This window comes from Cryptosporidium ryanae (assembly GCF_009792415.1).
Source record: "Cryptosporidium ryanae isolate 45019 chromosome Unknown contig_68, whole genome shotgun sequence".
Taxonomy (NCBI): Eukaryota; Apicomplexa; class Conoidasida; order Eucoccidiorida; family Cryptosporidiidae; genus Cryptosporidium; species Cryptosporidium ryanae.
In genome coordinates, this window is record NW_027125515.1 from 195,384 (window position 1) to 219,456 (window position 24,073).

General features: G+C 28.6%; 9 protein-coding genes across 9 annotated transcripts; 4 read left to right on the forward strand and 5 right to left on the reverse strand.

The window, feature by feature from the left end:
• Positions 1–16: 16 nt before the first annotated feature.
• Positions 17–2,068, reverse strand: FG386_003272 (heat shock protein HSP70; the record flags this gene model as incomplete). Its single annotated transcript, XM_067342500.1, has 1 exon — positions 17–2,068. One exon carries the CDS (start codon positions 2,066–2,068, stop codon positions 17–19), a length of 2,052 nt encoding a protein of 683 aa, XP_067198441.1.
• Positions 2,069–2,948: 880 nt separating this feature from the next.
• FG386_003273 (uncharacterized protein) lies at positions 2,949–3,575 on the forward strand (the record flags this gene model as incomplete). Its single annotated transcript, XM_067342501.1, has 1 exon — positions 2,949–3,575. One exon carries the CDS (start codon positions 2,949–2,951, stop codon positions 3,573–3,575), a length of 627 nt encoding a protein of 208 aa, XP_067198442.1.
• Positions 3,576–3,651: 76 nt separating this feature from the next.
• FG386_003274 (uncharacterized protein) lies at positions 3,652–5,643 on the reverse strand (the record flags this gene model as incomplete). Its single annotated transcript, XM_067342502.1, has 1 exon — positions 3,652–5,643. One exon carries the CDS (start codon positions 5,641–5,643, stop codon positions 3,652–3,654), a length of 1,992 nt encoding a protein of 663 aa, XP_067198443.1.
• A 1,061-nt stretch (positions 5,644–6,704) lies between these two features.
• Positions 6,705–7,490, forward strand: FG386_003275 (proliferating cell nuclear antigen; the record flags this gene model as incomplete). The annotated part of the gene is made up of 1 exon (XM_067342503.1): positions 6,705–7,490. One exon carries the CDS (start codon positions 6,705–6,707, stop codon positions 7,488–7,490), a length of 786 nt encoding a protein of 261 aa, XP_067198444.1.
• Positions 7,491–7,720: 230 nt separating this feature from the next.
• Positions 7,721–15,208, reverse strand: FG386_003276 (uncharacterized protein; the record flags this gene model as incomplete). The annotated part of the gene is made up of 1 exon (XM_067342504.1): positions 7,721–15,208. One exon carries the CDS (start codon positions 15,206–15,208, stop codon positions 7,721–7,723), a length of 7,488 nt encoding a protein of 2,495 aa, XP_067198445.1.
• Positions 15,209–15,910: 702 nt separating this feature from the next.
• On the reverse strand, positions 15,911–17,974 carry FG386_003277 (uncharacterized protein; the record flags this gene model as incomplete). Its single annotated transcript, XM_067342505.1, has 1 exon — positions 15,911–17,974. The coding sequence occupies one exon, from the start codon at positions 17,972–17,974 to the stop codon at positions 15,911–15,913; it is 2,064 nt and encodes a 687-aa protein (XP_067198446.1).
• Positions 17,975–18,290: 316 nt separating this feature from the next.
• FG386_003278 (uncharacterized protein) lies at positions 18,291–19,319 on the forward strand (the record flags this gene model as incomplete). Its single annotated transcript, XM_067342506.1, has 1 exon — positions 18,291–19,319. One exon carries the CDS (start codon positions 18,291–18,293, stop codon positions 19,317–19,319), a length of 1,029 nt encoding a protein of 342 aa, XP_067198447.1.
• A 534-nt stretch (positions 19,320–19,853) lies between these two features.
• FG386_003279 (uncharacterized protein) lies at positions 19,854–20,234 on the forward strand (the record flags this gene model as incomplete). The annotated part of the gene is made up of 1 exon (XM_067342507.1): positions 19,854–20,234. The coding sequence occupies one exon, from the start codon at positions 19,854–19,856 to the stop codon at positions 20,232–20,234; it is 381 nt and encodes a 126-aa protein (XP_067198448.1).
• Positions 20,235–20,502: 268 nt separating this feature from the next.
• On the reverse strand, positions 20,503–23,520 carry FG386_003281 (sodium/calcium cation exchanger; the record flags this gene model as incomplete). The annotated part of the gene is made up of 1 exon (XM_067342509.1): positions 20,503–23,520. The coding sequence occupies one exon, from the start codon at positions 23,518–23,520 to the stop codon at positions 20,503–20,505; it is 3,018 nt and encodes a 1,005-aa protein (XP_067198450.1).
• Positions 23,521–24,073: the final 553 nt, after the last annotated feature.

Sequence of the window (24,073 nt, forward strand, 5' to 3'; positions counted from 1 at the left end):
ATCAAAAACTTAAAATTCAGTCATCAGAGTTATTATTATCAGTTTCAACATCACTTTGAGAGTTTTTGTTATCATTGTTAATAGTATTATTATTGTTGTAAGCTTTTTGGGAGACATTCCAAGATTCTTGTTGAAGATTTTTAATATTTTGTTTAAGAATTTGAATATCACTCTCAATATTGCCAGATTTTCCTGAAGATTCTAAATTACTATTTATTTCGGCGATTATTTTATCAATATTGTTTTTCTCTTCTGGAGATATTTTGTCTTTCAGGTTATCAAGTTGGTTCTGTACACTGTAAATTAGAGATTCAGCTTCGTTTTTAACATCAATCAATTCCCTTTTGGCCTTATCATCAGCTCTGTATTCCTCAGCTTCCTTAATCATCTTTTCAATTTCATCTTTGCTTAAGCCACTGGAAGACTGTATAGTTATTTCTTGTTTTTTTCCAGTGGACTTGTCTATTGCACCAACATTTATAATGCCATTCGCATCAATGTCAAACGTGACTTCAATTTGGGGCACACCTCTAGGAGCTGGAGGTATTCCCATCATTTCAAACTGTCCTAGAAGTTTATTATCTACAGCAAATTCTCTTTCACCTTGAAATACTTTTATTCCAACTTGAGTTTGATTATCAGCAGCAGTCGAGAATACTTGACTTTTTTTAGTTGGGATGGTGGTGTTCCTGTTAATAAGACGTGTAAAAACTCCACCAAGTGTTTCAATACCGAGTGAAAGTGGTGTTACATCTAGTAATAATAGATCTTTAATTTCACCCTTTAGAACAGCAGCCTGAATAGCGGCTCCAATTGCAACAGCCTCGTCCGGATTAACCCCTTTCGAGGGTTCTTTTCCAAATATATTCTTAACTGTTTCAATAACTTTTGGCATTCTAGTCATACCACCAACTAATATGACCTCATTTATTTTATCTTTAGGTATTCCAGAATCTTTAATACACTTTTCTGTTGGAGAAATAGTTTTTTTCAACAAGTCATCAACTAACTCCTCATATTTTGCTCTTGTTAACTTTATTTGAAGATGTTTTGGACCTTTTAAGTCAGCTGTTATAAATGGAAGGTTTATTTCAGTTTGTATTTTACTACTAAGCTCCTTTTTGGCTACTTCAGAAGCTTCTCTTAATCTTTGCAATGCCAACTTATCTTTACTTAAATCTATACCATTTGTTCTTTTAAATTCTTTTATTAGGTAATTCAGTATTCTTTGATCAAAATCCTCTCCTCCCAGTGATGTATTACCATTAGTTGATTTTACTTCAAAAACTCCGCCTAATATCTCCAATATTGAAATATCAAACGTACCACCACCCAAATCATAAACTGCTATTGTCTTCCCGTCTGCTTTTTCCATTCCATAAGCCAAGGCCGCAGCTGTAGGTTCATTTATAATTCTCATTACGTTCAGACCTGCTATTGACCCTGCATCTTTGGTTGCTTGTCTTTGCGAGTCATTGAAATATGCAGGAACTGTAATAACTGCATTTTTAACAGGCCTGCCCAAATAAGACTCCGCAGTTTCTCTCATTTTTTCCAAAACAAATGCACCTATTTGACTAGGACTGTATTTCTCACCTCCTGCTTCCACCCAGGCATCTCCATTATCTGATTTTACTATCCTATATGGCAATATTTCTTTTTCTTTTTTTATTGCATCTTCGTCATATCTTCTTCCAATAAGCCTCTTTGTTGCATAAACCGTATTTTCTGGATTTGTTATTGCCTGTCTCTTGGCTGTCTCTCCAACTAATCTTTGACCATCTTCTGTAAATGCTACTACAGAAGGAGTAGTTCTCATACCTTCAGAGTTTTCTAATACCTTTGTTTTCGTACCTTCCAATATTGCTGTACAAGAATTTGTTGTTCCCAAATCTATACCTATTACATCACCTGTAACCCTTTTTTCATTCTTCTTTCTATTACATTCTGAACTCATATAACGTGTTGTTAGTACTGGCAATGCTCTAGTTAACATTTTGAGTCCAATATTTGAAAGTTTGACCAACCCTCCATTTTTTATTGTATTTTTACACACCAAAGAAAACATTATTGTTGCTCCTTATGATTTTAGGTACAAGGAAAGAGAATCTTTTTAATTAATTACAAATACAATTGAAAAAGAAACACTATGTTAACCAATAGTGCCAGTGTATTGTTCTATTTTACACTTCTAATTAATATTCATTAAGTTCTTAATTTAGAAATAATATAAGGAAATTAATTAAACTATTAAATAAAACAAAAATCCGAATATTCAACTTTTTCTAATTATTTTTTTCTTTTAATTTATAAAAACAAAACAAATTCGAATCATAAAACATTGTTTAAATTTACACGTCAAAATATTAACATTTGACAGTTATAGTAAAAGGTGGCGCCACCTCTATTAAAGAAATAATTATGTGAATGCAATTTAAATGTTTGTAGTATGGGTGTAGGTTTAAGTGAGATTATTAGAACAACAATACAAGATTTATGTGTGTTTATTGCGCTAATGTTGATCTTATTTGAATCATGATGTGATAACTACTCATTTTTGTTTTATAAAGTAGAAATTTTTGCAGTACGTGCCTTTGTGAAGTTGGAAAGGCAATACCTTTAAACTAAATAAACTGTTTGTTACTAAGTTATTATGATTAATTTCATTTTGATTTGATTAGGCGGATATTATGCACTAATTCATATTTTTATAATTGAGTTTCTCTTTTTTTTTTCTAGATTTAAATGAACTAAAATGACAATAAAATATTTCATTTTTATAATGTATGGGGTTAGGGCTTTTAGAAAATTATGAAATTACTATTCTTGTTTTTTCCAAATAACTAATTTAGGCGTCAGTAAATTTAGGTTCTTAATTACTATTTTAAGTATTAAGAAATAAATATAGATTTAGAATTTAGGTATTTAGTATTTGGAAGGAAATCAAAATGAAGATGTATTATAGAAACAGTAGTTCTAGTTTTACTAATGTGCTGCTTATTCCATCAAATAATAAGGGAGAAGAGTTAGAAAGAGTGTTGACAAAAAGAGAAAGCAAGGAATTTCCAAGTTTAATAAGGGTACAAATAAAAAAAAGGAGAAACGATATAGACAAAAGAATAGAAAATATGGATTCTATTGAATCCATTGAGAATACAGAGAATGGAACTGAGTGTTCAAAAATGACATTAAATGACAGAATAAAGTATAAGACAGTATGGATGGGTCCAGGTGGTGGTTACTCTGTAATGGAAGAGTATGCGGAGCCAAGAAAATGTTTGGAAAAAGAGATTCCAATGGAATCTGAAATGGAGTTTAGAAGATACAGAAGACCAGGAGAGTGTAAAAATGTGAAGAGTATGTCAAACATAAAGGGAAGTTCGAGTGTGACCATACTTGAAAATGCAGATACACTAAAAGAAGATAGTTACATATACAGAACATCTAAATCATTAGTTAGCATTGAAAATAAAAGATCTGAAAAAACTATTTTAGTTGGCCCTCTTCCGTATCAAAACAAAGTAGCGATTGGAAATAGAAGTCGGTTGGGAAGAGATCTAGTCCCTTTAAATTAAAACCAAAAATTATATGTTATTAAAGCTTTTAAACTGAATCTTTTATGTTAATAAATATATGTTTCTAATACTCGACTTAAACTGCTCTCTTTTTAATGTTTAATTCGCCACTATTATTAGATGATATATTTTGATTGTTGCTATTTCCGCTGTAATCCTTACGTTTTTTAAAAGATTTTCCCTTTTTATCATTGTTTTTTGGAACATTAAGTTCATGTGTTTCTTGAAGTAAGGAAGAGCGCACAGGTTTTGGAAGAAGAGACCAAATATCCTTAACACTTTGTTGAGCTGCTTTAATCAAATTAAAGATATCTTCTGATAACATAGGAAAGGACATAGCCAATTTAATTCTTTGTTTTTCAGTTAAATAGGGACCACATATAGGAGTTATCGTCTCTGTATATGGTTGATGAAAGTGTGCAGGGTGAGTCCCAGGTGGAGGTGGTGGCATTGCATATCCAAATTGATGTGGAGGTGCACCTGGAACAGTTGTTAATCCCGCTACAACAGGTAGGGTTGGTATTGTTGCCACTGTTGGAACTGGACCGTTCTGTTGATGAGTAATTGGATGAGCTGGAAAAGGAGCTGTTGGGAATCCATTCTGATGAAAGGGAACTGGATGACCAGGAACATCTGGTGGGAATTGAGTTATATATGGGTGTGGTCCTTGCATGGTCCAAGAATCCATATATTGGTGATGTATTCCAGGATGTGGAGGGATGTTCTGTGGATGTAGAATTGGAATGTTAGGACCAGTTGGGGGAGGATGGGGAGGATGTGAACCTGCAACAGAAGAACTCATAAGTGGGGAGGAGGTTGTAGTACTAATATTAGGATGAGCAGTATTAATTGTGTTTACGTTAGCAATTGAAGGAACAACAACGTTATTAGTGGCACCGGGAAGAGGAATGGGAGAACTATTACAAGTAGCAGAAGGATGATGATGTGAATTATTATTTTGAGACACCTGTTGTTTTTTTAGAACCGAAATACTTGATTTATTTTTAATTTTGATTTCTTTTGTACCTGGATTAGAGGAATTTAAAGTATTAATGGTCTCTGCCGCACCTAATTTAGATTTTAATTCACCTCCGCCTTCATTGATTAAAGCTGAACCTTGAGCAATCTCATTGTTGTTAACCATAACCACAGGATGAGTAGCGGATGATTTTTTAGCCGATAACTCATCACTGGTGTTGGAAACAATACCAGATGAATAAGCAGATTTTATTGAAACTGAATTATTAATGTTTTGAGTAGAATTTGAATTACTCCCTAAAGAGTCAAATTCTTCATTTTGGACATTAGAAAAATTTCTCAAATTAGATTCAGGAATACTGGAATTATTTAGCTCTATATTTCTATTCTTAAATAATTCCTTTTTCCCTATGTTATTATCTAAGTTATTACCTGAAAGACCTAAATCTTTTGGTTTTAATTCCTCTTCTACTATTATATTATTACCAGCATTATTTGACTCCATTTTCGGATTTCTCACTGGGTAATTAAATTTGTCCCAATTTATTGCAGCTAACATGTTTGCCAAACTTTTATTTGGTACACTTCCTCTAAATCTCTGTTTGCATGATGGACAAGATTTTATAGTAACAGATTTATTTTCCTCAAGATAGTTCTTAACACAATCCCTGCAGGCAGAAGCACCACAACTTCCAATACATTTTATTAAAACTGGATTAATAAGTGGATAATTACAGAGTTTACAAATATATTCCGAGGGCAGCGTAAGTTTTGTCTCAGCTACAGTTTCAACAACTTCCTCATTGTTTATGCTTTTTTGAGCATCATGATGTATCTCCTTCAACTCTCTCCAAGGTATTCTTTGAATTACGACTCTAGAGTAAATAGGAAGTAATTTATCATCTGAAAATATCTCCTTTTCGTCCGTATCTAAGACTTTTAGGTCAAATAATTTCATATATTCTTTAGAAAGACCAGAGTGTTCTGCAACTAGTAACTTTAGGTCAGAAGTCCTTATTGAACTCACATTTAGCTCAATGGATCTATAAGACTCCGATCTTTCATGCAAAAATCGATAATATATCGACATGATTATTGATAAATAAGTATTTTAACTATAGTAAGCTATTCTCATAAACTTCATATAAGTAAGTCACTTAAGATTTATCTTAAATGCGAATTGATAGAGAAATTGATCCTTTAGCACAATTGTCTACCTTACTTTCGCATTTACCTATTTATCGTACTTTTTCTCTATTATACTAATTAGACTGTATATATGCGAATATATTCATATATATATATTTGCATATATATATTATATCTGTATATATTATGCATACAAACTCAGAGGGAATCTTCTAAACCTTAAATATCAAGGTTTGTAATGCTCTACAAACCGTATATTAGCCTTTTCCGAGTGAGAATACTATACATACATTAATTCATACACTCATACATATATTTGTATATATTTGTATATATATATACAAATATATACAAATATATCTACGTTTATTATGTTCCAATTTTCAATACCAGTTTATTTTATCTACTTTCGCTATTTTGTTGTTTAAATCAAGAGCTTTCGGCGCCATTTTTATTAAACAACTTAAATAAAATGGTCGCAAAAAAAATTATGGGTATGAATATTGAGAATTTAAAAATTGGAAAAGAAACTATAGTTGTAGAATTATGAATATTGGAGGTTAGGAGAGTGTGTAATGAAGGGAAGTATGCTGTCGTTGAAGAAGGGAAGTCAAATATAAGGTCTGAAATAAGTGACTAAGTGATTACCGATATTTTACATCCCTGCAATACTGACAAATCACCACATAATCATTTGGTTAATTTAATATTTAACTGATGCTTTACAGCAAGAGTTTTATGGTCAATGGCAAATGTAAATGTTCGGCGCCAAATATAAGTTACTTATTTGTGCACAATAAATAGCTAAATAAATAAATTTAAATAAGTGTGATTAAGTATTAAACTATTTAGAGAAAAAAAAATTAATTATAAATAAATTCAAACCCCACACAACAAAAGTGTAACAAGGTAAAGGGAATAAGTAGTAATATAGTGTAAAATAAATAAATAAAGTAATTTCAAATTATTATAAGTTGTTTATATAGTGTGATTTGTAGAAAGATGTTCGAGGCAAGATTACAAAGTGCAATACTTTTTAAAAAGATTGCAGAGGCACTTAGAGAGCTTTGCCAGGATATAAATATAGATTGTGATAGTGAAGGTTTGCACTTGCAGGCAATGGATTCTTCGCACGTTGCTCTCGTTTCATTATCTATACAGCCAGATGCCTTTGAACACTATCGTTGTGACAGACCAGTAGTCCTTGGGTTGGATATGCAACAACTATCTAAATTCATGAAGTTTTGTGATAAAGATACCAGCATGACTTTGAAAAAGCATGACGACAGTGAGGACAATAGAATGAATATGTGTTTCGAGGACAACAATGGTATATTATCATCTAAAGAATGTACCTTGAGATTAATGGACATTGAACAAGAACATATCTCAATTCCAGAAGAGGAATATGAATGTAATGTAACAATGCCTTCAAATCTTTTGCAGTCAATTGTTAGAGACATGGGTGGTATAGGTGACGAAGTCAATATTGAAATTAGTGGTAAATATATTAAATTTTCCGTTGATGGTGATGACGGTAAGATTGACCTAAATTTTCCACTTAATGACAGTCCAGACGAAACTAAAGCTGTTCAAATTCATGCTGATGATACTATATCTCAAAAGTATGCACTTAGATATCTTTCTTACTTTACAAAAGCTGCTCCCTTAAGTACAACAGTTAACATCAGTATTTCAAAAGGTGTTCCTTTGAGATTACAATTTCCACTAAATGATAAATATGAACATGGAAATATGCAATTTTATTTGGCACCAAAATTAAGATAGAAAAAAAATAGAGATTTATTGGTTTCACGTATTGTTAGTAGTTATACTAATAGGGACAAATATTAAAAATTTAATTGCTAATTATTACTATTTTACTATTTCAACATCATCGTTTCCCTTGAACAATTACAATTTCGCTGCTCATGTCTGAGCTCATTATTGCTGTTATTATTCACTTTTCTGTTTATTGTGGTGGGAATTTAGAAACTCAGTATTTTTGTAGTTTAAACTCAATTTTTCATTTCTTGCATCAATTTTTCTGTTTTTGAATCTTCAAAATCAGTTTTTATATCAGAATTGTTATTTTTATTACTTTTTATACTAACTACAGTGCTATCATAGTCGTAGTAGTCTTTAAGTATGTGTTTAGACATAATAACCAACTGTTTATTTCCAGTTAATGCTATATCCAGAAGAGTTTTTTGGAATACTGGACTGTCAAGTATGAATCTTAAACAAAATTTAATACTGTTCTCTTTTTGCCTCACGTTTAATATATCATTCAGCAAGTTGTAAAGCAATACACAATATATGTTCTTTAATTCTGTTTTATTAGATATAAATTGATCATAACATGAATTAAAGTTGTAGTAATTTGGATGTTTATTTGAGCTTATAATACTTGAATTTACAAATTTATCACTTTTATCATTGCTTAAGCTATTGTTAACCTGTTTTTTTCTATTGTTTATCATAACGTTGTATATTGAAATACTCGAATATTTACTCGCATCATCTTCTATGTTAATACACTCACTACTAATGTATTTTATATAGTCAATTAAGTGATTTACATAAACATCGTTAGTATTGCCGAAACAGCTGAGAAATTCCATTCTTGTATATATTTGAATCGTTTCTATCAAATAAATATTGTACTTGTATAAATAGTATTTAACAAAATTTAAATTTTTTATCAACATTGAGTGTAAATACCCTAGTGAGTTAGTTATTACCAAATATATTTCTTGATAAAAGTCATTATTACTTTCACAGTTAAAATGATCATCGCCATTTTTTAAATCTGTGAAAAACCAGTTAAGTAATAATTTATTCATTACAAGCAAAACTGAATATAAATCCTGTACACATTGTGGTTTATTAAGTGTTTTATCACAGTCATTTCCGCAATTCTGCTCTTTCAATCCTTTAATTGACGTATTTATTAATTCTTCTATATTTTCCCCCAATTTATTGTAAGAATAATACATACTCTGATCACATGTATTCTTAATGTACTTGTGAGAATAACATCTCCAACTTTTTTTCAATAACAATCTCATATTTGACAGTTTTTTTTCAACATTCTTTCTCCTTAACATATTTATATCGCTATCATCATAATTTTTGATTCTTTTTGAATCGCTATAGTACTTCTTTCTTTGAAAAAATATTGATTTAAAGAAAGACTCTATATTTGATCTTTTTTTTGTGTGCAAGTACTCGTCCATTCCACTAATTTTATTGCCTTTGCAGAGTTTTTCTTCGCTGTAATTCACAAGCAAGTCATCTATTGAAAGTCTTTTCGTATTATTACTATAATCGTTATTGTAATAATTGTTGTCAATATCTTCAAAAGAAATACACATTTTCTCGTCTACGAGTATATTGTTTGTGAATTTCATTATTAATTCGGAAAAATGTTCTATAATCAACTTCCACTCATTATAACCAAACATTTTTCTATTGTTATTTAGCAATCTAAAATAAACAATGAATAGTTTGAATTGTACCCTTATATCTTCCATGTTAAAAATGTTAATTTTAATCATTAACAATATCCTATTATTTATATTCAACCAGTCATTGAATAGTGCCTTTATTATATTTATATTCAAGCGAAGAATATAATAGTCGAGTATTCTGTATAAATTGTATATTACTTTTATCATTTTAGGTGCCTTATTTTTCTTTTCAGAACTAATATTTTTTATCTCCAAATAAAACCCACTTTCTAGTATCTCATCAGTTATTAATTGATTCCTGCAATTTCTTGTGTTCAATATTTTATTTATTTCCCTTATTTTCTTATTTAGCAATGCAAAGCTACTTTTTGAATTAACATTATTTTTACCCTCCATTTCACTCATGTTGGTCAAAGTTAGTTGGGAATTATATAATTGATGTTTCTTGTTTGTTACTTCAAAGTTACTTTTATCTGTTTCTATCGAATTATAATTTTTATATTGAATAAAGTCAATGTTCGCTTCATCATCAACCAAATAGTTCTCGAAATCGTCTTCCTCATCGTCATATTCGTCTTCCTCGTATTCATCTTCGAAGTCTTCATTGATGTTATTTTTGGTATTACTGCCGTTAAAATTGCTATTATATTTAAATCCGTAATTATTCTCTAAATTTGTAATATTATTGCCTAGTTTATTTGATATTAAACTTGTCTTGTAACAACCATCAAAGTCTCTATTAATATTGGAACCCGATGAAATTGTATTAAATAATTCACATATTAAATTATAAACAAATAGTGTATCTTGAACCAAATTAGATTTAAAAGCTATTCCCAACCAGTAGTACATTATTTTTGATATATTAGTCAAACTGTAGTAATACAGATCAGTATAATTGTTCTCAATTATGTACTTCTTTGTTATAAACAACAAATACTCGCGGAAGCAACAAGTAAATACCTTATGTATATCCGAATTAAAACATGCATTGGAATTATTGTCATTAACTTTTAAAGCACTATAGTCACTCACTATATTACATTCTTGAATTAATACTTGAATGTCCGCATTGTATGTATTTTTCACCATCAAATAAAAAATATATATCAAGTAATGATTTATTTCATTCACCAATTTGTTATTTTTACATATTAGTATTTTTAGTATGTTAATTAATGTATTTACTATAATAAAAGATAAATCAATGTCAATTATAAAAACAAAGTGATTGATCGATATTATACTTGCAGTTATATCCGAAAGTACACCAACCTCTTCATCCAATATATAACTATTCAAATGAATAATACTCATAAATTTGTTAGCTTTAGTTTTATTTTTTTCATTTAACTCTTGATTTTCCATATTATTACTTTCTCTTAACTCGGTATTTTTTAATATTAAAGACACTATATTACTATAAATTTCTAAAATTTCTTTGAAGTCCATAGTATTATAGTACTTAATCTCATCACATTGAATAATTATTTTTGAAAGAGAATTAACCACTGATTCAATAAACGGCATATATATGTTAATTGAATATCTTTCAACTGCACTATCCAAGATACATTTAAATAAATAAAAACATGAATAACCTTTATTATTCGAATTTGTACTGTCTAAATTAATGTATTTGAATATTGTATTTTGAACTAAAAAATTGTTTTTCAGTGAATTTTCCCTTGAGATAAATAATATCTTACTGTAATCTGTTTTTTCGTTTATATTATTTCGCATAACTTTATTTGACGAATTTAAAAACTTAAAAATAAATTCATCTATTAAATTCAATACCATCTCTATCGATTTTTCGTCCAGTAATTGAATCGTTTTTTCATAAAAATAAGGTAAAAAATAATCATCCCACAATATTATATCATAAAATCCATCGTAATAATCCGATTCAATTAAAAACCCCATTATTTCAAAAACAGTATTAAATAAAAAAAGCTTAGTTGTTTTTTTAAAGGAATGTAACACTTGGTTTATTGCGTTAAATAACAATCCCATGAAAAAATCTCTTATTAAGCATTTACTCCCTTTTCTTATTATATTTGATGTAAATATATTCCCTAACTTATCATAGTTAGAAAAATTATATGTTATTATTTCTGAATTTTTTCTATCTATTTTTCTTAGATTTGATATTGAAAACTGATTTAGGAAACAATTATATATATCATTATCCACCCATAGTATATCTTCGCCTTTAATTTCTAAACTAATCTCATTGCACCAAAGGTTGTTGTGATAAATAGAATTTTTTAAGTATATATAAGACTTTACTATTTGATCGCTCTTGAAATTTGAAATTGGTGAATTATTACCACTGCTTTTTGCTTTCCTATTTGTGTTGTCAATGCTTTCCTTATTATTGTTTTCATTGAAGTTTACCAATTGAGAGCTAATTAATGTATTTTTTGTTGTACCAAATATATTTCTTATAGACTTTGCACTTTGGGTTCCTGTAGAGCTGTGATATTGTTCTTTATTATTAATATTTTTTATTTTACTAATATTAAAAAAATCAACTGTTTCTTTTGTATCCCTTCCTTGATCTACAGTTGTCCTATTTAAATCGGTGTGATTTATATTACCATATTCATTACTTTTTTGTAAAGTTTTAACGTAGAAATAACGATCTATTTGGGATATAATTCCAATTACAATAAACCAAATCAAACATGTAAATTTGTCTCCGTAAAAATTTGTTATTTCTAATATGCACTTTATTGCAAAAACGTTTGAATCGTTCAATAATATTTGATTTTGGTAATTATCGCCATTCATAATTGTAAGTAAGTTACATCCTTCTTGGTCATTATTTTGCTTTCTAATATCAGTATTAAATTCATCCTCAACTACATAATCACATTTTTTAACACTACATAAGTGGATTTTAAGAGCTCTTATTATTAATTTAAAGTTTTTAATTTTTATACTGTAACTACAAAAATGATTATTTGATTCTGAAAAGAATACATTTTTTGGAAAACAATCACTCATTCTTTTACCTTCGGAACTATAATTAAGTAATTCTTCATTTTTGTTTATACCAGAAAAAAATAGTTGGTTGTAATTTATCGGTAAAGTCACGATATTCGTCAAGTAAGACAAAATTACCATATTTATCGTGTAACAAGGCTCCATATTCAATATTATGCTTATCTCTACTATTACCTTAATAATTGTTATCCAGTTAACTAAAAAGTCTTTATTTATATAAATCCAAAAATCTATATTAGAAATCATTTCTGTAACATAAGAACATATTGTTTTCGATAAAAGTATGTAATTACTATTATTTTCATTTATTACATTATTGTTATTAATTACACTGATAACTATGTTTAAAATACATGTTTGAAAGATACTATTTACATCACGGTTTCTTGAATCACTTATTTTTATTGTATTTGACCATTTTATACTGTTCGTACTTTGATTAATAGAATTACTAGGCTGTAATGAACTTGTGTTATGGGAAAATTTAGAAATTTTGTTAAATTTTATACCATCATAATAAATACTCGGGTTACTTAGTTGACTATTTTCACAATTTAAAGGCGAGTTCTTCTTTAATATATTATCTATAAGTAACTGATTTGAGCTATTTGGAATGGTTCTCCAATATATCAATTCACGAGTAAATTGATCACTAAAGCAAAGTGTTTCGTATCTTTCCTTAATTTTTGTATAAATACAACTTATTAAATCATTGTTTCTCTCTTCATTATTATTTATTAACAAATTGATTATTTTTTCGTATAATTTATGACCCAGCATTTTTATTTGAAATTCATTATTTTCCTCGTTATTAGTATTTAAAATTTCCAAACTGCTTATGTAATTAATAAAATACTCAAAAAAAGGAAACACAACTGTTGTGTGATTCCTAGAATATTCAAATATCCATTCATTTAATGTGACGTTGTCATAATAAGTTTCCAAACAATCTATAGAATAGCTAGATGAAACCAATAATTCACTGTTGTTTTTAATAAAATCTTGTTTTGACATTCTGTGATCATTTTTTATTTCTTTATTGTGAGCGTCCGTATGTAATATCATTAGTGAAAATGCAATTATGTAAACCGAATCTTTATTAGGAAATAAATCAATGTTATCTACATAGTACTTTATCGAGAATTGCTCAATTATCCTATCTATTTTCTGTGCTTCTCCTGGAAGATGAAAATTTGATAAGAAAATATATAGTGAATAATCTAGACTATAACCCTTAAATGAAAATAAATTGCAATATTCTCTTAAGACATCGCCATTTGTTTTATCTGGAAGAGATAAATACTCACCTATTGATATTTTACTAATGTATTTGTTTGAAATTAACAATTTTGCAATTGTTGACTTGCTCTTATCTTCTATAATCCCTGAATTGTGAAGTAATTCAATGCATTTATTATATTCCCCATTGTTAAATTCATTCAAGTACTCATTCATTAGATATTTTTTCATTAGTACGACATCATCGTTATTATTTGTTGATTTTGAATTGTTAAATTGGCTTAAAATATTTTTCAATGCCACTAATATTCTAATAATTAATTTAAATGCAGTCTCCTGCAAATCCTTAATGTTTGTTTTATTAGAAATGTCCTCGACAAGTATATTTGTAAGTAAATTAAAAAGTCTAAGTATTAAATTCTCATTGTTTAAATTCAAATCGTACTCCCTAAAAAGAAAAGAGAACAATATTTCATTTTCTATTAGTTTACCGAATAATATATTAATGATTGTTATCTTTTCAGGTAATGCAAGCAAGTTATACTCGAACAAACTCAAAATGCACTTTGAAATATAAATTCCATGAAAACCAATCAAATTATCAATATGGTTACTTAAACTCCATAATTTTAAAGAATTAATTCTTATACTTGAATCATTTAATATCGTGTTTTTCAATATACAAAACACGTGAACATACTTTATTTTATTAATACATTTAGACATATAAGTGTTGTTTTCACAAGATGTGTTGTCAAAGTACTTTTTGTATACCAATATTAAGGCCTCCAAACACATGTTTCTTATTTTATAAACCCTTTGGTCCAAATCGGTGTTGTTGTGAGCAAATTTGAAAAAATTATTCTCTATTTCTATAAATTTAGAAGATTCTATTCTCATTTCAAATGGAATAATCAGTTTTATCTTCTCAATTTCCTTACCATTTACGCGTTTATTAATACTTATAATGTTGTTTGTCATACTTAGTGTATATATAATTTCAATCAACAACATAAAATACTTTTCAATATACTTGTTATTTTGTCCAATTGAACAATTAAAAAAAAATTCAATCATCTGAATAAAAATTGAGTTTGAAGAATTCTTTATCACAATGTCAATATTGTTACTGTAGATATTAAATAACGTTAATATTATTGAATAAAAAATATCACAATCGAAATAACTTATATTAATCACCATTAAAGACATTATTATTTTTATGACGTGTATTTTTAACTGATCATCTTCAGTACTCTCGTACAATTCAACCAAGAGTTTTGTTAGAAACCCTATCCCATCCAAAATATCGTTATTTTCAAATTTAAGTCCACCACATCCGTGAAATTTAGAAACATCTATAAAAATGGATTTGAATCTCTCACAAGATACAAGTTTTTGTATTCCATCCAATGCTATTATTTTTAACTTTGAATTAGTATACTGTTTACACGCTTTATATATTGGAGAGATAATATATGGGTATATAACGTTCAAATATTCATCGTACTCGTTAAAGTCAAATTCATCGCATTTTTTCTTCTCTACAAATGTTAATATACTCCGAATTTCAACATCTAAAGGTCTGCACAAGTAGTCCTCCAAACTTAAATTTTTATCTATCTCTATATTACTGTCATTTGTTTCACTATTACTTAGGATTTTAAAACCAACAAATAACTTTAACTTGTCAATACAATGGGAAGTAACATTCTCTAAATCCTTGAATTTCCTCGAACCATTTGCAAACCTTTGAATCGATTTTAATATATTAATAAACATGTCATAATTTCAAACTTCTCTTTACTTCAAAGTATTATTTCTTATTATTACTGATTTCTCACCCTATTATTTGCCTTTTCCGTTTAGAAATAAAACCTCAATTATTTTTAGTGTAATATATTTATGTATTTGTACCGATGTTGTACTTTTATTTGCTTACCCAAAAAGTAAAACCTTAATTAATTGTTACTCACACGTTCCCATAAATTTTCTTATATATACAGGCATCCTTACCTACCTACATAAACTTTTTGATTTAACGCATAAATAATTATTTGATGATCTTCCCGCTTAATTTAAAATAGTATTTATATAAATGTTACATAACAAAGTGTATGGTTACTTCCTAATCAAATATTTAGGCTACTTTTATTTTAAGTCCTCTTTCTACTCTTCTTGTTTGATTTGGTTTACCCTGTAATGTGTAATTATTGATTTATTTGTCACTTTCTGTGAGAAAAAAAATATCACACAAAATCAGCACGAAAAGTAAAATTCATGTATTAATACTTTAAGTATACACAAACAAACTACCTATAAATCTAATTCAGAATTAAAATAAACTATACATACAACCTCAATTTTGACAAACATTTCACTTTTTAGATGCATGTATAAGTCAAAATAAATCTATGTGGATAATAAAATATTAGATATGTATTTGAAAAATTTATTTTTAAATATATTTATGAGGATTAAGATTTAACTCTGAGTACTGTGAGTATTTTGAGTATTTTGCAAATATTTGATTTGTGCATTGCTTTTGAATAAAATGTATTTAATTATTTTTTTTTGAATAAATTTAAATTCAAAATTAAAATTGTTGTTTAACAATAGTTTTTCTGCTCCTTGATCGCTGTAAACTATTTGGTTCAAGTCCAATATTTTTTTTAGTTCATTATATGAGAAAATCCCTATTATTATTTTTTCAATAAATGTACAGTTTCCTACATCTTTTTTATATTTTTCTTTATTAGAATAGTCACTTGATATGATACCAATGAAGTTAATTGTATAGATTAGAGAAGCTATTTCGTAATAAAGTACTCTTAAATTTTTGGTACTAATATTATAATTTGATATATTATTAAACATTTTTTCGTTTATTAAATTTTCAGATAAAGCTCCCTTAAGACGGGTTGCCATATATAAACAATACTTAGTAAATGCAAATAATGGTTTTCTGTATTTATTTGAATTTAGATCCAAAGGTTTGTTCCAAATAAAACTTTCTGTATTACTAATTATTTTATCCATTTCAGGGCAAAAATTTGTATTAATCCCTTCTGAAAGATAATTAATAAACATTTTTTTCGTTGAACTGTCACCAAATCTTGTAATTGAGTATATTATACCTAGGTAAGCCCTAAAAATGTAAATAATCATGTCAATATCTGTGTAAACAATATTTCCCTGAGCAGTAAGCTTGACCAAATGACCAATATGATATATCAAGTTTAATACTTGGTTATTTGATATTTCAGTGATATAAAAATGCATCATAAAGTGATTTCTATAATCTAATGGTATATCAAATGTAGTATATATTGCTTCAAATGCTGTTTTAACTAAAATGTTTTCAATTGCTTTAAGTAAAGCTAAAAAAGAATTATCCTCAATCTCACTATTTAAGTTTCTCCGTTCAATGAAATTTGAAATTACATTACTCAATATTTCAGAATGATTATTCAGTAATTCTAATTTATAATATTCTTTATTAACTTTACAATCTTCAAAGTAATATTTTTCAGCTATATCTTGCATTGAGTTTTCAACAATAAGAGATATCCTCGTTATGTATATTTTGAACCATAAAATCATTGAAATGTAATCAATAGCAATAAAGAAAAAACTACTTGGTGAAAACTCGGAGTTTAACTTCTTATTATTTTGTATTTTCATATCTTTTAAAATGAAGTTAGATATTGTCCCGATTCCATTTTCAATTAGATATCTTCCACGTGGGAGTTTAAATGATAAAGCCTTGCTTAAAAAGGATCCTGAACATCTATAAAAACAAATAATGGCATTAAGAATATATAGTTTATAAAAGATATCCTTTCTCAAATCTTCTTTTAGTTTTAGCTCCCTAATAAAAGAAATTAGTTCTATTTTTAAATCTTCGCCAATAATGGAAGTAATGCTATCAAGATTTTTAATTGTTGTGTCAATAATTAAAATTATTTCAGAGTCTAATTTACTCTTTGATCTTATAGACATTCTTTTTCTCTTTAAATTGGTATCCTCTATGCATATAGACATCTTTTGATTTAAATTTACACAGTTGTATCCGGAACTTATACACGAAGGCTTTATAAAATGTTCCACACATTTTACCTCATAACTTTCAGTACCATCTGTCTCCACAGGCAGTTTGTTGTCATAATATTCTGCGATTGAATTTAATATAAAGTTACAAAGATTAAAATTTGAAAGATCATTAAGATTGCACCAATCTTCAGTTTTAGCTATAATTATACTCATTATTAGTAAACAACCCAAATACTTCGAAATTGAGAAAGGCATCTCTTGTAGTATTTTAGATATAGCAACAATTCTATCCGATATTAATCTGTATCCCACATGCATATGAGGTTTATTTTTGTGTTTTAAAAGCTTAATATATGTTAAATATATAACATCTATTGACACAAAGGATTTTATATTTGATTCGTTTATTTTCTCCAATTCACCTTTTAAATATAAAAAATCAGGATGAATATTTGCTTCACCTCCTAATTCACTTTCTAAAATAGACTCCAGCATTTTATTCAAGAAAAATCATACATAATCGACGTTTATATTATAGAAGTTTTATTCTATTTTATTTTTACCTCCCATTTCTGTCATTCTAGCACAAAACCAATTAGATTGTGCATGAAAATAAAGGCGGCAATTTGTCAGCGCCTTTTTAGGTGACTTTAATAATGTAAAATTTGACAAATAACTAAATAATTCAAGTAAGCCTCTTTTCTATTGAAGCTAAAATTCTGAAAAAACAATTCTAATTAAGATACAGGATATAAATAGGGAATATAATATTTATGCATTTTTGATCTCTTTATAACTAAAGTAATTTAAAATGAGAGAAAGGTTAAATAGAGAGTCAAATTTGTTGAATACAGTATCGAGGAAGAGTAAAAATCAAGACACAGAAGCAAAAATAAATCCAGAAATAGAAAAACTTTTGAGCGAATGCGCCACTTTAAAGCCTTCTCCAAAACCTTCTTTTAGTTCAAAGTGTACTGAAGATTCAAATTTGGATTCACATAGGGAAGAGGGGAGAGTAGAAAGGAGTAAGCAAGAATCGGACAATTCTAACAAACAGATTAAAAGATATGATAAGTACAGTGATCCCAGAATAGATAGCACGATTTTTGTTGGCAATATAAGTTTACATATTTCAGAGAAAGAGCTATTGAAGAGACTTGAACTCAAAAGCAGTGACATTGTTTCAATTAGATTTAGATCTCTTCCTATTCACCCAAAATTTGCATCAAACAAAAAAGTTGGAGCCGCTTTGGAGTGTTTCTCTGGAAATAGTGGGACAAAAAATGCTTATGTTATATTAAGGGATAAAAATATGATGAAAAGTATAATTGATAAATATTCTGGTGTATTACTTTCTGGGAATTACTTGCGTATAACTCCAGCATCAAAAGGCAATCAGTTTAGTACTTTTGACAGAAAGAGAACTGTTTTTATTGGTGGCCTACCTAGACTTTGTACTGAAGATGAGCTTAGAAAATTTGTAACAATTTCTCTAAATGAAGATTGTGTAAATTCAGTTAGAATAATCAAATCTTCAACAACAGGCAAACCTAAAGGTTTTGGTTTTGTTCTTTTCAATGATAGGAAATACGTAATGTTATCAATTAGGGCATTAAATGGCAAAATGTTCAGGGAATCAACCATTACAGTTACAAAGGCTTTATCTGAAGAGGACGTAAGGAAGAATCGAGAGAAAATAGAATTAGAACCAAGAAAAAATAAAAAATATAAGTTTAAAAGTAAAAGTAATAAAATTCCAATAAAAAAGAAATTAATTAAGAAAACCAAGAACAAAAATAATAGAAAAAAAACCGATAAAATTTCAACTAAAAATAACTAAAATGCAAAATATATTAGCGAACTTTCAAATATTCTTTAAAATTTACTTTATAAAGCTCAAAGCTTATATACATATACTTACATTTATAATACTATAACGTATTTTTTCTTATAGATCTTTTTTGAAATAATAATTTCTCCTTCATCAAGCCATGTTCTATTTAAATATAAAACTGATTAAATGTAATAGTTTGTGGAAATAGATGTTCTTTTAAAACTAACTCTCTGACTTTTAATAAATCTTTTTTTAATCGCCATTTGTTCCTTGCAATTAAGAAAAGAATGCATACATTCTTGGCGCCATCATGTTTCCGGGATGCATGCAAACAACAATTGCATGTGACGAGTAATGTATGAGAAGTATGTAAAAAGGTAGCTTCAAAGAAAAGTTAATTTGTGAGGGAGCCCTAAATAGGAGTAAGTTTTAGAAATAGAATATAAAAATCTTAAATAAATTTGTGATCATTAATTTGTAGTTGCTTAATAGTAATAATTTAAAACCTCAATAGGAAGATTACTGAATTAAAGTTTAAAAATGACGGATATATTTTTAGGTTATTTAGAAAACTTGTTTTTAACGTACAATAAATGTTGCTCAAACTTGATTTATTTTGATAATAAAGAGACAATACAATGCATGGATTTAGAACCACCGCAATTAATAAATACGATATCTAATCTGAATAACGGACAGAGTGTTATAGGAGTTGACATTAACCAGAAGGAAAGATTTCAAGACTTAACAAAAGATATAGGAGCTATAATATTTGGTAAAGCTATTATCAAATCAGATGAAATAGAAAAAATGGAAGAAATAAACAGAAAGAACAGAGTAACATCCAAGGAAAAAATAAATATTCCAAAACTAGATTTACACAAGAGAACTAGGGTTATAAAGTTTGAGGAAGAGTCATAAGTTAACTAATTTCAGTATTTAAATATTTTCAAGAAAAAACGTTAAAAGTATATATATAAATAAACAATAAAATTAAAATGAAGTATTCAGTAGAATAAAGCTTAAAGTTAAAAATTAGTATTGAAAATAATCTATTTATAGTATTAAAATTAATATAATAATGATAATAAGAGTAGTTTATATATATATATATATATATATATACAATAGGGAGGGGTGTGTACCATCCAAAAAAATTATTTTTTTGGGTTTACTGTAACTTCAAAGTTTAAATAATTCCATTAAGAATAAATATCATTCCAATAATGAAGTATAAAATGAATAAAAGACCCCAGATCTTGTGCACTCTTCCCTTTGAAAGAACGACAACAAGAGCTGAGAAAGGAAGGAAGTATAAGAGTTGATAAGTGGCGGTGATAATTTGTGATTCAAAGTGGAGATGAATATCCTTGGAAAAACCAAGCTGTATTGTTCTCACAAAAACAGAGCTACCAAATCCAAACAGAAGCAAGAATACACAAGCTCCATAGCAACCAGCAAGACCCATGTGAGCATGTCCAGCCCTTGAAACAGCAACATTCGCAAAAAGATCTGCAATGGAGTTTCCCATAGCAACAATAGTAAGACCAAGAATAGCAGGTTTAATTCCAAGAGTAAGTCCAATTACTCTTATGCATTCAACGAGTTCATTAACCAAAACTCCATTCCAGTAAATAGACATTATAATTCCGAATAACATGTTACAATACACAAGAAAGTTCTTTATAAATCGTCTCTTTTTTGGGGAAATATCAATATCCACAAATTTTATTGACGAACGTGACCCTACTCTATCATCTTTTGTTTCCTTAGTATCGAATTGTTGTTGATTTTTTTCAGTACAATAATTAGCGTTCAAAGAAGCATTGAAGTTATAAATAATAGGTGTTGGAGTTTGATTAGGATTATTAGAGCCACTCTCAATGTAATCTTGAACTTGAGACGTATAATAATGGCAATTAAGAGTACTAGTTAAAACTTTACCTTGGTTTTCGGTTTCACTTGTGCTATCTTCAGAATATTCATCATCTGGGGGTATAACGCACGTATATATTACAAATAGAATGAGAGAAAGAATAGATGCTGATAAAAGGGCTAACAGGTAGAACAAAGGGTAGTTCTTATATATCTTTTTCTCAAAGCCGACTGCTAGAATAATAAACAAAGGCTGCATTATTTGGACGGATCTTCTTAATGAAGGAGAAGGTACAGTTAGATACAATATAAACATAATAGGAGTCATTAATAACTGTCTGATGAAATTTAAGAAACCAAAAATATCTTCTTTTAAGACTTCGAAGTCCAACCAATAATTTAATCTAGACCAATGCTCACTTTCTACACTTTCTTCAATATCTATATTTTCATTTTCTATGGGATGATTTTCATTAATTTGTCTATAATTAAGGTCTTGATTTGCTCCTGGAATGCGCCTTGTTCTGTTTTCTCTTGACAACATTCTTCCTCTTTTTTGAAGCTTCATGACGTTTTCTCTGTGAGCTGGAGGAGGAAGTAAGGAGTTATAAAGCGATTCAGTTTGGTAAACAACCTCACTCATAGAAAGATTTCTTGAAAGTCTAACTGCATAGTCATCGCTCACGAGAACCAGTTCTGAATGTGAATTGGATCTATTATTTCCATTTAGCCCACGGTCTCTAGAGTGACTTCTCATTTTATCATTACTATTCTGATCAATTGGATTATTTATAGTTGTTAGTGTCGAGTAGCTTGCGGTTGATACTATATTTCTCGAATTTACAACAGATGAGGGAGACTTTGATCTATTGATGTTCCATTGTGAGGGTGGTTCCAATGTATTATTGAAAATTTTTTCCCTTTGAAAAGGCATTGCCTGCCTTTGTCCTTTTGATAAGTTATTTGCTTTATCAGGAAGTAAAGTCCCTTTTTCCGAAACATCTTGTAATGATCTCGAATCACATCTTATGGAGTTAGTAAGAAGAGAATTTGGAGAATTTGGAGTAAGCACTCGCCCACATAGTTCGTCATTTGTGAGACTTGGAGAAGGCGAGTGAGATGGAGTAAGTAAGAGAAGGGTTTTTTTAATACTTCTTGACTTTGAACCTATTCTATCCCAATATAATTCCTTGTTTATTGCTCTCTCCCTACTATTACTTTTTACTTTGTCGTCCTCAGAAGTACTTAAAAACGACAGTTTTATAGGTGGAATTTCAAGATCATTTACGCTTACATCGAATTTATCATAATTGTTGTTTCTGTTGTCATTTAAAGAGTCAGGAGGTGTAAATGGTATTGAAGACACATTTACTGCATTGTTATACAAAAGGCTTCTAATGTCTGTTACATTACTGCTTCTCAAACTAAATTTACCGCTCCCATTGCCTTCTTTTGAACCAACAACATGTTCATAAACATGTCCAACATATTCATCTCTAATTGTAAGACTCAAAGGCATTGAACAGGATGTTGATTTTTCGCTCCATTGAAGGAGCGAAACATAACAGCAATATGCTATTAAAGGTATGAAAGACATTTTTGGTGAAATGTATCCCAGATGATTTATAATCAATAATTGAATTAAACCTATTGTTAAGGCTATTGTATCCCTTAGGTGATTAAATACTGGAATATTAATATAACTACTATTTGTACCACTCTTTGAGAAGACCATTACACAACCAAAAACAACTAATATTATAAACAGACAGGCACCAACTACGTCTCCTAAAAAAACATCTATGGCATCTTTTTCACCAATTGAAACACTGACTATTCCAAGTATTACATCACTGGCTGCATTGCTAAAGGCCAAAAGGGTTGATCCAGCGAATGTATCAGAAAGATTTAAACATTCTGCCAATCTAATCATCAATGACGATATATAAGTATCAGCAACAGTGCCACATGCTATGAATAGTATACATGACCATATCAATAAACAAGTTGCAAATACTACTTTATTAAAAATAATATCAAAAATAGAAAATGGGATCTTTTTTTTGCCTTCTTTTCTCTTCTTCTCAATAACTGGTTCAAAGACATAGTTGTAAAACAGTTTTGAGTATGGGATCAAAGTAGTTTGCTCTTCTAGTACCCCCGACCAATGATTTTGATCAAATCCAGTCAAATCTGAACCCTGCTCATCTATACTGCAACTGCTTAAAGACTCATATTCATCCAGGGCCGGTCCAAAACACTCCGATGTTATCATTAAACATAATAAAGTAATTGAGAGTAAATATCTTGAAAAATTTATTTTATTTTTCATTTTATTTCAATATATCTGATTAACATTGAAATAAATAATTCGATTATTAGTGAATTCAAACATCCAGACTCACATGAATATAAATATGGTTTATTAAAATAATCTCTTGTTATTTCATGTATTATTTTTACTCATAAGAGAAACTATTACTGTTTGTATTTAATTCCACAAATGCTCAAAGTAAAGTAAAGTTATGTGGATTTCCTACTTATTTAGGAACTGTAATTAACAAAATGTATCGTTTAGTTATTGCAATTCAATATTGAATTGCAAAATGAAAAAAGTGACAATTTAATAATCTTTCTTTATATTTGAATATTTAGTATTTGAATTCTTAACTTTAAACCAGAGAAATATGTATCTGTCAATAAATCGTTCAAATTCACTTATGATTTCGATTTAAGTATTCCAAAACCTACTTTAAATTCTCAAGATTATTCGTACCATAAATCACTTTTTTTTTTTTTTTGCGAAGAAAAATTTATTTCATCCTCTCTAAAAGTCAAATCACAGCTAAAACTAGTTCCCGCCAAGACACAAATATTCGGATAGC